At 42.1% G+C, this 13,266-nt stretch overlaps 1 protein-coding gene across 3 annotated transcripts in view; it reads left to right on the forward strand.

Annotated features, from left to right (window-relative positions):
* The window catches only part of DGKH (diacylglycerol kinase eta), a 90,977-nt gene that overhangs the window by 6,861 nt on the left and 70,850 nt on the right, over positions 1 to 13,266 (forward strand). For 2 of the 3 annotated variants that reach the window (XM_065404257.1, XM_065404272.1), the window contains exons 3-7: positions 5,807 to 5,913; positions 6,633 to 6,758; positions 7,674 to 7,776; positions 9,655 to 9,817; positions 12,889 to 12,997. In XM_065404257.1, the coding sequence (XP_065260329.1) occupies positions 5,807 to 5,913; positions 6,633 to 6,758; positions 7,674 to 7,776; positions 9,655 to 9,817; positions 12,889 to 12,997 (608 nt within the window). The remainder of the gene's footprint in view (positions 1 to 5,806; positions 5,914 to 6,632; positions 6,759 to 7,673; positions 7,777 to 9,654; positions 9,818 to 12,888; positions 12,998 to 13,266) is intronic. The other variant, XM_065404265.1, reaches the window with a different exon arrangement.

Consider the following 13,266-nt stretch of genomic DNA (forward strand, 5'->3'; position numbering starts at 1 on the left):
TTTAGGCAGCCTTATTTGAAGATGGACAAGAGGCAGGATGTTCAGAGAGCACATGCACTTGCAGGGTATTATCTGCTGGTCCTGACTGGACACTTGCCTTTTTACTGGAATGCTGGGGATAGGTAGGTTTGAGTTACTTTTTGGTTGGTCCTGAGTCTGAATTTGCAGGTCTTAATTAGCACCCATAGTCCTAGCCAGTCAGGCAGCGAGCCATCCAGGTTGACTAGACATTGGACCCAGAGCCATGCTATCTGATTGGATGGTAGCTCTTCCACTGAACTGTAATGAAGTGGGGACTTCTAATTCTTTCCGACCCCTCATTCCCATCACTAGAGCATCTAAGGGCTGGTCCACACTAACCCCCCAGTTCAAACTAAGATACGCAACTTCAGCTACGTGAATAACGTAGCTGAAGTCGAAGTATCTTAGTTCGAACTACAAGGTACTTACCGCGGGTCCACACACGGCAGGCAGGCTCCCCCGTCGACTCTGCCTACTCCTCTCGCGGAGCAGGATTACCAGCATCGACAGCGAGCACTTCCGGGATCGATTTATCGCGTCTAGACAAGACGTGATAAATCGATCCCAGAAGATCGATTGCTTACCGCCGAACCCGGAGGTAAGTATAGACGTACCCTAAATTCTTCACAGGTGGATTGGATCTGCATAGCAAGTTCCTAGAGGACATCATGAGGTCTTCATTCCTTTCCCTTCCAAGGTTACAGGAAATTCTGCTTGAGATATATACATATAACCATTTGTAAAAATCATTCCAGGTATGCTGAGAAATGCTTTCCTTGCAGCATGCCTTAGAGGTGATCATATTATGGATTAGTCTAATCCCCTCCGGAAGGTCATTCTACAGCTGAACTCCCTCTGCCTCCCACTCTTGTGTTTGTCACGGCTTTCATACTCTGCATTGTTTCAGAGTACAGCTGTCTTAGTGGGTCATGGCGAGGATGTGGTGTATGATATAGCTTGGTCTTCAGTTGCTGATTGCTTTGTAGATCAGGGCCAAAGCCTTGAACTGGCAAGAGAAGCAGACTGGCAGCCAGTGGAGGGATCAGACCGCAGTATGATATCCTCACAACAGCCTGTCTACCTGAGGTTTTCTGCCGCATTCTGCCTGAACTGGAGCCTTTGCATTGATTCCACCTTCAGGCCCTAGAATCAGGGCTTGATTGGGATTCTCTTTTCATGCTCTCAAAGGAGTAGCAGGGCACAAGGAATCCCCTTACTCCCCTGTATGGGCTACCCACAATGTAGGTCTGTGTGTAGAAGTGAGAGTGGCCTCCGTGGGGTTGCTGCTCCTGCAGAGGGTGATCAGACAGCAAGTGTGAAAAATCGGGACGGGGTGGGGGGTCATAGGTGCCTATATAAGAAAAAGCCCACAAAATTGGGACTGTCCCTATAAGATCGGGACATGTGGTCACCCTACTCCTGCATAGGAGGACAGGCAAGGTTGGTGAAGTGGGGAGCATTGGTTCTGCAGCCCCTCATCCCCACCCATGTGCTTGCCATCGCAGCTGAGCTGATATACAGGGGGAAGTAAGCTGCTAGGTCTAGAAGTAGCACAGCTTGCTTCCCCTGGAGCAAGAGTCAAGTAGGCTCCAGATTGTGACTGAGTCAGTTTCATTTCTGGTCTGCTTCTCAGGCAGCACAACTGCACACTGCCTCTTACTTAGGGCTCATGGTTGACTCTACAATCTAGTCCACAGTGGTTTTGCAGGTTTCAGAGTGGTAGCCATGTTAGTCTGTATCAGCAAAAACAACGAGGAGTCCTTGTGGCACCTTAGAGACTAACAAATTTATTTGGGCATAAGCTTTCGTGGGCTAGAACCCACTTCATCAGATGCATGGAGTGAAAAATACAGTAGCAGGTATATATACATAGTGCATGAAAAGATGGGAGTTGCCTTACCAAGTGGGAGGTCAGTCTAACAATTCAATTAGCAGTAGAATATCAAGGGAGGAAAAACAGTAGAATACCAAGGCCACCCTCATTACCACTACAAAAGTGATTTTTCCTCCCTTGGTATTCTACTGTTAATTGAATTGACTCATTAGATTGACTCCCCACTTGGTAAGGCAACTCCCATCTTTTCATGTTTGTATGTGTATGTGTATATATATGTGTATATATACCTGCTACTGTATTTTTTTCATGTACTATGTATATCAGGGGTCGGCAACCTATGGCACGTGTGCCGATTTTTAATGGCACGCTGCTGCCTGCCGGGGTCCCGCTCAGCCCGCTGCCGAACCCTGGCAGTGGGCTGAGCCGAACCCCGGCAGGCAGCAGCGTGCCATTAAAAATCCTGCCCGACCCAGCCCGCTCTTCTCCGCCCCCCGCCTACCGCTCTGCCTGGCGGGGGCAGGGGGCAGAAGCAAGCTTGGTCCTGCTGGCTGCTGCTGTACGGCAGGCTCCGCCAGCAGCCAAGCTTTCCCCTACCCTGCCTCTTCCCCCAGCGTGCTGCGTCGAGCCCTGCCTCCTCTCCCTCCCTGCCGCCGATAGCCCTTGCGAGGGAGGGGAGAAGAGCAGCCCCAGTGCCCTCGCTGCTCAGACTGGTAAGGAGGCGGAGAAGAGGCAGGGGGAAGCGGGGTAGGAGCGGGGTGTATCCCTCCAGCCCCCTGCTGTGAGCCGCTCAGGGGGCAGGGAGCACCCCCCTGATCCCAGCCCACCCCCCAGCCCTCTGCCCTGACCCCTGCACCCCCTTTGCACCCCAGCTCCCTGCATCCCCCCCAGACCTCTGCCCTGACTCCTGCACCCTCCACACACCCTGCCCTGACTCCTGCACTCCCCACACATACCCAGCCCCCCCACCCCCCCTGCCCTGACTCCTGCACTCCCCCCACATATCCAGCCCCCCCGCACCCCATGCCCTGACTCTTGTACCCCCCACATCCCCACCCTCCACCCTGAGCACCAGGTTGGCAGCGGGCTGAGTGGGGCCGGCGACTGGGACCCCAGCTGGCAAGGGGCCGGCAGCCAGAACCCCAGACCGGTAGCGGGCTGAGTGGGGCCAGCGGCTGAGACCTGGCTGGCAGGAGCCAGTGGACGGAACCCCAGACCGGCAGCGGGCTGAGCGGGGCCAGCGGCTGAGACCTGGCTGGCAGGAGCCAGTGGACGGAACCCCAGACCGGCAGCGGGCTGAGCTGCTCGGCCCGCTGCCGGTCTGGGGTGCCGGCCCCGCTCAGCCCGCCGCCGGTCTGGGGTCCCGGCCCCTGGCCCCGCTCAGCCCGCTGCTGGTCTGGGGTTCTGGCTGCCGCCCCAGGGTTCTGGCTGCTGGCCCCTTGCCAGCTGGGGTCCCAGCAGCCGGCCCCGCTCAGCCCGCTGCCAACCTGGGGTTCTGGCTGCCGGCCCCTTGCCAGCCGGGGTTCCGGCTGCAGGCCCTGCTCAGCCCGCTGCTGGCGTAGGTGAACGGAACCCCAGGCTGGCAGCGGGCTGAGCAGGTCGGTGTCTTAAGATCAGTATTTTAAATGAAGCTCCTTAAACATTTTGAAAACCATGTTTACTTTACATACAACAGTAGTTTGGTTATATAATATATAGACTTATAGAGAGACCTTCTGAAAAACGTTAAAATGTATTACCGGCACGCAAAACCTTAAATTGAAGTGAATAAATGAAGACTCGGCACACCACTTCTGAAAGGTTGCCGACCCCTGGTGTATATATACCTGCCACTGTGTTTTCCACTCCATGCATCTGATGAAGTGGGTTCTAGCCCACAAAAGCTTATGCCCAAATAAATTTGTTAGTCTCTAAGGTGCCACAAGGATGCCTGCAGTAGACCAGCCTGCAGGTGACAAAAGTGTGAATCACTGTGTCTAGTGCTGCTCTTGTTCTCATGACCCCATATTCATGGACCAGATTTTCAAAAGCATTCAGCACCCACTGTCAAGGCTATATTTTCAGAAGTGCTTAGCTCCCATTCAGATACCAGATTAAGTGGTGGATTTTCAAGTGAGCTGAGCACAGGAGGTACTCAGTTCTTTGGAAAGTGTGTCCCAGGCTGTTCCAGTGGAAAGTGCAGAGTGCCGAGCACTTTGAAAATCCATCCCTTATTTCTGTGCCTTAAGGGGAGCTGAGCACTTTTGGAAATCTGGCACCAATGTGGGTGCTGAGCGTTTTTGAGAATCTGGCCCTATTCCTCTGGCTGTGGAGGGATAGACATAGATACTGCTGTAGCCCATGAATGTTGCTTTTGAAATAGCCATGGGGATTGTTAGAGAGCAACTGGGATGCTCCTTCTCTTCTTCTGTGGGTGGACCATATGTTCTCCCAGTCCCTGCCAAGGCAGGAGCAAAGGCCTTGTTCATTTTTTTTAAATCTGGCAATGGAACAATGGTATTAAAAATATAAATAAATGTGTGATCCAGACTCCAGAGGGACCTTTTGTGCCAGATCTTAGCACTTTGAATCTTGGACAAATGTTGGGCCAAAGCATTTGATAGTTATATTTGTTTACAAAGAAACTACTGCTACTGCCCGTGCTCTTATAAAGCTTTTATGGTTATTGCAAATATAAAGTTCTATAAATGGAATGATCTCATACACTTCCACTAACGTAAAGACTCAACTGTAATCCATCAGTCTGTTTGGTACAATATGATTTCATTATATGGTATGCGAATTATATCAAACAAAATAAAAATTATTCAGACTTTTAAAATATCAAACCACATGCATGAGGCATATGTATAATACATTAAAACAGCTATGGATTTTTAAAATAAATCTATTAAAAATTAGGTTTGTCCTTACCCAGGTAACCTATGAGACTCAACAATAACTCCCAGTCTACTGAATAGACACATACTCTCCTAATCCTCCTCCTTCTCAGAAGTCTACGGAAACTGGAAACAGGCCTTCTATTGTGCCACAAAGGGCTGCGTTGGACAAAGAGAAAAGTTTGCTCCAGTATAAAATTCCTTCTCTGGAAATGCCCGGCAAGCATTTCCTTCACATTTAAACCAGAGCTCTAGCTGCTCAAATGCCTCAGGTGATTTCTGCTACTGCTATGTCACACAAAGAGAGAGACAATTTCTCAGGTAGCCAAGACCCAAACAATTACATTTTTATAGGTCAAAATAAGTACATTGAATTGCACTTGGAAATTAATTGGGAGCCCATGTGAATCTCAGAGGACAGCTATAATAGGCTCCTTCCATGAATAACTAAGCAAACTGACTATCGCATCCTGCATCTGCTAAAGTTTCCAAATGGTCTCCAAATATACTCCATGCAGAGTATTCCAATTGCAGTATTTCAGTTTCAAGGTGACAAAGCCATGGATAACTGTAATGAGGGTTGCATTCAAAATATATCGAGCAAGAGATTTGTGCTGTCTCTTTTATCATGTCAATGGAAGATATTTTTAAAAGCTACAGTATAAAAGAATTGCATTTTTTAAAAAGTCATTAAAATAACTAAAGTTTACATATGAATAATTGACAAGAGCAAGAAGAGACAAGACTGCCATTCCATGCTTTAATGTCTGTATATCTTAAAGAATTTCAGGGTTTACAGAATAGTGAATAATCTTGCAGCCAGCAAACAGCAGTATGTAATCCCTAGACACAGTTCAGCAAGTAAAAGGTAGAGTGAGTTTGACCTCTGAATTTTCTTTATTTTAATTGGTTTGTGTTTTGTCTGAAACAGTAAGTGAACATGTACTCCTCTGTTTTATAGAGGGATTTGCATTTGACTGAATTTCTGAAAATGTAACTGTTGATGTAATGCTTTACAGAGACTGCAATCAGGGAGTAGCTAATATAAAGTACATTTGTGTCTTTCTTCTAGTGTGTAAATTTAAAGCACATAAAAGGTGTGCAGTCAGGGCAACAAATAATTGCAAGTGGACTACATTAGCCTCCATTGGGAAAGATATCATTGAGGATGAAGATGGTGTAAGTATTATTCAGGGTTTCAATACTTCACAACAGTTAATTGTTTGGTGGGTATTTTATTTTATTTTTTAATTGGCCAGTATAGAAATGTTGTCATATGACCCATTAAAGTGAATGGTAGTTGGCTGTATTGCTATAGATACTATATTAAAATTCAGGGGCTCTTCAGGAGACACATTTACCATCAATGGGCTCTAGAGGGAAGAATTCCATATTACAGAATTCTGGAGGAAGTATGGATGGATCCTCTGAGCTTTGAGAATTGCTGTGAGAAGCCCCTTTCTCTCCTACTTGAGCGAAGAAGGTGTATTTGTGTTAGTCTTGTTGATATGCTGTTTTCTCGGCCTGCTTTGTCTACTTGTAAGTGACACCAGTTCCCCAGAAGATCTGTTTGGAATTCATTGACATACAGATAGTAGTTCTATTGATACATGTAAGAGTTAAAATTAAAAGTAGAAAATGTAACAACACTTTTTGTCTGAGTTGTGTCAAAGTAGATGAGTTAATTTTACAGCCACTGGCATGAAACTCTTATCTAGAAGATTAGTGCTAGAATTGCCAAAAATATGCACGCATACAGAAATTTACATATCTAGATATTGGTGCAAAGAGTAAATCGGAGGAACGTTTCAGGAGGACACTGAATTACTGATCTTTTTGTAGTTTTAATGGCAAGTTTCCGTGCCATGGCATTTAACTTTATAACAACTTCCTCACAGATAGCTATGCCTCACCAATGGTTGGAGGGTAATTTGCCTGTCAGTGCCAAATGTGCTGTCTGCGACAAGACCTGTGGCAGTGTTTTACGCCTCCAAGATTGGAAGTGCCTTTGGTGTAAAGCTATGGTAGGTACCATATGACTTGTAAAAATGTCTTGGATTCTGCCAGGATGATTATTTACCCATTATTCTTATTTTTCATTACTTAACCTTTTGGAAGGGAAGGGGACCAGGCAGCTCATAGAGAGTGAGTTGGACAGATCAGTAACATTCGTAATCTAGAATGTCTGTCCCACTTGTCTGTTGTTTTTAATAGGTCCACAAATACAGGTTTTTCTTTAATAGTCCTTGCTATGTATCATTTATCCTTTGCATTTCTCCTAACTCCCTGAGGCCATGATCCAAAGCTCAATGAAATCAAGGGGAGACTTTTACCTCAGTGGGCTTTGGATCAGGCCCTTCGTACTTCATCCTGTACTAGAGGCCCCTTGTGATTTGAGCAGCTCATCTGCTTGAATAATTGGTGGCATACTCTGTGCCCCTTATAATTATATGTATGTCTTTCATTTTCGCTTCCTAGTCTCTTCTAATAAATATAAATCTAATTGTCCTAATCTATTCTGAAATATATAACTGCTGAGACTTTGTTACCCTTGTTCCTATCTTCTGTACTATTCTTCATGTGGTATAGATTTAAATTCTCCATCATTCTATCACTGTCTTCTCATCAATATATAATTGCATTTCTTCCCTTGATGCCTTTATCTCTTGTTAGCGTCCTGTAATTTGGTGCTTTTCCTCGAAGTGGGAAATCTGCAGAATTTTTAAGTATCGTAGTGCATTCAGAATATTTTGTTTAGAAATAGATAACTAAACAATCTATGGTTTAATGTTTGTATATGTTTGAATATACTGCAATATAGTTTGTTATATATTACCCCATCTCTGAATAATATCTAGCTACTGTATCTATTGCAATTTTACCATAAAATCAGATTAAATGTTGGGAAACAATTATTTATTTAACTTATTTTTCCTCAGGTTCACACTGCCTGTAAAGATCTGTATCCTCGAAAATGTCCGCTTGGACAATGTAAGGTATCCATCATACCTCCAACAGCACTCAACAGCATAGATTCTGATGGTACGTAGTATAACAGGGCCATTAGTAGGTATTCTATAGTTATGGTTTCACTGAGATTTCTACCTGAAGCAGGACTAAAATCCCTCTTTTTCACAGATAAATTTAGTCTCCAAATTTAGCACAATAACTCTTCAGATGGTAATTGAATTTTCGATGTAATTATATTTTAGAAAAGTACATAATAGCTTGCAGAGGAAATATTTTTAAATGCTCCCCTTTAACATTTTTCTGTTCTCCTCATGTTTCTCTGGGATCCGCCAGCTAAACAACCTTGAAAACTTGAAGAGTCCTTGAAAACTTCACACACATGCATTCTGACACGGGCCACTTTCGAAAAACACAAAGAATGATTTCTTTAACTCCAAATCACTGTTTTGTGTTACGCAAAGATTAGCTTACTGAACTCCTCAGATGCACTCTCTTCTGGTGTTTTTGAGGATAAAAAAATATCATTTCCATTTTCTATCAAAATTTTATTTTAATCAGAAACACTATGTTAGTCATTGAAACATGAACAGATCACCATTAAAGATAGTGAAAATTGAAATGTGCTCATTGGTTGTTCAGGATGGAGATGAGCTTGACTGTAGGTGCAGGAAAGAAGGTGAAGTTGAGGTTGGGAAGATGAATTGTTGAGTGGAGTGCTGAGAAACTAAACTGTTTTATTTCATTTTTTTTATAGTTTGTGTTGGTGGCATATGCAACCCAACTACCTTACCTCTAAGTTAGGCACTTTTTTTATGTATGGGATTGATATAAATGACTGTGAATACTGGAGATGTTCACTGACTGTGTGAACTTACTCTCTAATGTCTTTGGCTGAAGCAGTGAAATTGCTGCTATTTATTATTCATGCTAAGAAGATTGCTTTCATTATTAGTGCAATTAGATTGCTTACCAGTCAAAAATAATATTGTTTTAAATTATGCATTAATAGAAAGTGGAATTATATTAAACTTCTTACACTTTCAAAGTCAATTTTTTCTAATTCATCAGAACTGATAAGATTTTTAGCTTTCAGATTTGTTTTTAGACAATTAAAAAGAGATAATTACTTTATTCTTGCCTGAAATAAGAGTCGAAACCTGGTCACATATGGCCTGATTCAAAGTGGTGCTGAGCATCCGTAACTCCCATTGGGCCCTCAATGAATGTGATTTTCATGACAACACTGTCCATTAGCACTGTTTACTAAAGTCCTGACCCAAAGCCCATTGAAGACAATTGAAAGTCTTGCAAAGACTTCAGTAAGCTTTGGATCAGACCGTAAGAGTGTGTTGTTCTGTCCTTCCATTATAACTCAGCTGTATAAATTCAGTCTGAAATAAAAGTTTTCATGCAAAGTCTCAGTTGGGAGTAATTTAACAACATAACATTTAGTGGAAATGTATGGGGGTTCTTAAATTTGGTGGGAATGGGAACTTTTGTAGATTAGAGGGCTCAATTCGACACTACTGCAGTGTGGTGCAACTTGATAGAAGCTTTTAAAAACAACAAGTCAGAAAAAAATATGGTTTATATCTGGAAAATGTATTTGATGTTATGGTGATGTGTGCTGGAAAAAATTGAAACGTTCCATCAACCCACCTTTTTGCTGTGGAAAATAAAGCTATTTTCTTTTGTGTTTTGCTAAATGTAGACAAAATTTCAGATAAAAATCCGGGAGACAAAAAGCAGAGTAGTAAATTTGAAGTAGTTTTAATATAACATTGCTATTCTCCTTGAGGCTAATACTCAGTTCAGTTTTTGCATTATGCATCGTATGATGGCATCCCTTTTGTCCTTTCATCCATTTTCCTCTCCTTTCTCGTGATTTCTCTTGAATGTGTTCATATATAAAGATCTTATTTATTTCATTCTTTCTAACTTTGTTCACAGGATTTTGGAAAGCCACATGCCCGCCATCCTGTGCCAGTCCTCTTTTAGTTTTTGTTAACTCAAAGAGTGGAGACAATCAGGGAGTAAAGTTTCTTCGTCGATTCAAACAGTCGCTAAATCCAGCTCAGGTGTTTGATTTAATGAATGGAGGACCTCATTTAGGGTAATGAACTTTTCAATCTTGAGCAAGCCTTTTCAAAGGGAATTGAGTACAAAGGTGACTCAGTTGTCCTCTAATTATAGTATTTTTTTACAAATCTCTGATATTTGCTTTCCTATTGACATCTGTAATGGATAAAAGTAAAATTTAAAACACCAGTCACTTATAATTTCATTATCAGTTCTGAGGGTGTGTAGGATTTTATTTATTTTAAAAAAAGATTCACTTGAAATTAAAAATGCATTCGTATTTTTCATGGACTTTTGGCTAGCTCCAGGCTGTGGTCTCTACGGTTACGTCTATACAGCCTGCAGCAGTGACAGACTGGGGCTTGTGGAGCTCGTGCTAGTGCTCTAAAAATATCTGTGTAGACAGCGCTGGGGCTGGGGCTGGAGCTTGGGCTCTGAAGCCCAGGGAGGGGGCTGATCTGCCACAGGCTGTGTAGACATACCTACTAAGGCCCTGATTTAAGAAGGCAATTAAGCACATGCTTAAGTGCTTTCCTGAATCAGGGCATTATACACAGCTGAAAGAAATTTGTTCTTTTTTGTGTGTGTATTTTCAACATACAGTTCAGCTATGATTGGCAGCTCATTGTGAATATCTATATACAGAAATATGTATGTGTAAAAATTTCTGTAATGTCTTAAAATAGCTTTAGAATAATATTCTAACAAAGCTTTAGGGCAGGTCTACACTACCAGTTAAGTTGCTCTAATTTACGTCACTCCGGAGTGTGAAAAAGCTCCCCTATGAGCAACACAAGTTTCGCGCTGTTCACACCAGCTGTATGTCAGCAGGAGATGCTCTCTCGCGACATAGTTTCCGCTTCTCGCTGTAGTGGAGTAATTATGCTGACAGGAGAACGCTCTCCCATTCGCATATCGCATCTTCACCAGACATGCTACAGCAGCGCTGCTGCATCAGTGCAGCTGCCCCAATGTAGCGCTGTAGTGTAGACTTGCCCTTAGAATTTTGGACACAAATGGCACTTTGAAAATACTACAGGAAATCATGTGGTTGGTTAAGTACATTAGCTTTTCACCACTGGAGGCCTAAATTCAGGTTACAGTTTAGGTCACAAATGCAAATGAGTTATTCTGTGAGCTTTACACAAAATTTGTCATGTCTTTGTTTGAGACAAAGCCAGGACTGAAATAGCAGAGGTAACGCAAGTCAAGGTTTAAGTAAATTGGTAGAGATATAGGAGGGAAACTTGCACAGTGATTACCATACTTCAAGCTACTTCAATGCTTTCATAAAATACTAAATTTATATACAAATGTTTGTGACCTAAATGCATTCCACTCAAATATTGCTTTGTGATTAAATGTCCTATTCATGTCAGGTAACAGCAAGTGAATATATTGATTTTACATTTTTAAAGATGCAGAACCAGGGATGCTGCAACAGTTTGTGTAGTGGGAGTGCTGAGAACCATTGAACGAAACTGTAAACCCAGTATATAATAGAAACCACTTCAAGACAGGGGGTGCTACCGCACCCCCCACCCCTAGTTCCAGCACTTATGCGCAGAACTATGTTTGTATGATAAAAAATTAAAAATGCCCCCAAATAAAAAATGCATGTATCTATATTTATATTTAAATCTATATCTGTAACTCACTTTCCAGCATAACCCTAATTTAGATCCAGACTTAACTTAGAAAACATCCTTTCCACCTAATATTTCACATGCAGTCTCTTGCCAGAGGAAAAAGAGAGGAAACTTCAATTGAATTGGACAAGCCATTTTTGAGATATGAAAGTTTGAAAAATGTATCTTAAGTTTTTTTAAAGTCTGGAGTGTTTGTAAAGTTGTATCTCAAAAGCACCTTGGTTTAAATACTTGACACAGTACTAGAGTTGGGAGGTGATTCACTATGGCAGTGGTTCCCAAACTGGGGTCTGTGGCACCTGGTCTATCAGGTGATGCTGATAATTTCCTGTTTTCAGCTATTTGAAAGGCAAAATCTTATTCTCTGTACAGTGTACTTCTAGAGGATTATTTCTGTTCCTGGGGTGGCAAATATCATTTTGGCATCAGCTTTGTGATTCCAAACACTGTTTGAGATAAGTAATATTGTGTCTTGTTTTGAATATACATCTGCCTATTATACAAGATTCAGTATTTTCATTAGAAATGTCATAAACACTTCAAAAATCTGACATTCACATTATGTGCTTCTTTTAGAAATAATGCTAAGATGATACATGTTCTGGAAAATAATATGCATAAAAATACACAGCCCTATTTTTATCATGTAAAGAATCAGTATTTTTTTTAGTATTTCTCCCCTTATTTTCTCTTAGTTTTCCCATTCTTGCTCTCTCCTCTTTGATCTCTATTTCTTCATGTCTCCTCCTTTCCTCTTAGTCTCACCTCTCCGTTTGTTCTCTGTCTCCTTTGTCCTCCTTTTCTTTATCACCTAAGGAGAATATTGTATTGTGTATCTTGTCAGAATTTGGAGAACTGAAGGAACTGGAGGCAGGTAAAGTCTATGAGTAGAAACAAGACATTGTTTGAAGATCCAGTATGAAATATATTCGCTCTGTTTGCCTTGTATTCCCATGATCACCATGCCATGTATAGTGATTAATTTTCCTTTGGTTTAGAAAAGTCACAAGTTGGCAGGGGACTGGACTGTCCACCCCATCCACATTCTGGACCACACACTGCAGTCATAACTTAACCTTTACTGGTGCAAAACTCCCATTGACTGCCATGGTGCCTCAAACATCTGACTTTGATTGGCATTCTCAGCGCATGGACTCTATGGTTTGGCTCAGTATTCTGACAAACCTCATATTTTTAAAAAAACTGAAAACTGTGCATGAGATCTTAAAGGGAAATTTTTCATTAAAATTCTGCATGTTATTTCCCAGAAAATAGGGTAGGTAGAATATATTGTAACAGATAAAAGTGTAAGTTACATATGGTGTAGTAGTTGGACTTATCTTCATCCCTATTATCATAAAAGCAAAAGCAGGCACCTATGTACTGTAAACACAAGCGTTTTCATTGAATATCCATTAATGGGCATGCATTCTAACTAGTTGCATTTTCCCTTTAGTTTGCGGTTATTTCAGAAGTTTGACAATTTCCGGATTCTTGTATGTGGTGGAGATGGAAGCGTTGGTTGGGTTTTGTCAGAAATTGATAAACTCAGCTTGCACAAACAGGCAAGTGTATGTACTTACTTTTTTTTTTACCTTTCCCCACAGATAGATAGATAGGTAGGTAGGTAGAGGGCCAAATCCTGTAGTCCCTACTTAATCAACACTCTCACTGAAGTCCCTGGGAAATTTGAACTGAATAAGGACCATAGGATTTGACCTACAGGTTTGAATTAGTAATCAGCTATATAATTAACATTTGCTTCTTGAAAGGGTAAACATTTGTGTTAGTTCAGGGGTGGGAAAACTGTGGCCCGCAGGCCGGATCCGGCCCC

Source organism: Emys orbicularis, chromosome 1 (genome assembly GCF_028017835.1).
Source record: "Emys orbicularis isolate rEmyOrb1 chromosome 1, rEmyOrb1.hap1, whole genome shotgun sequence".
Classification (NCBI taxonomy): domain Eukaryota; kingdom Metazoa; phylum Chordata; order Testudines; family Emydidae; genus Emys; species Emys orbicularis.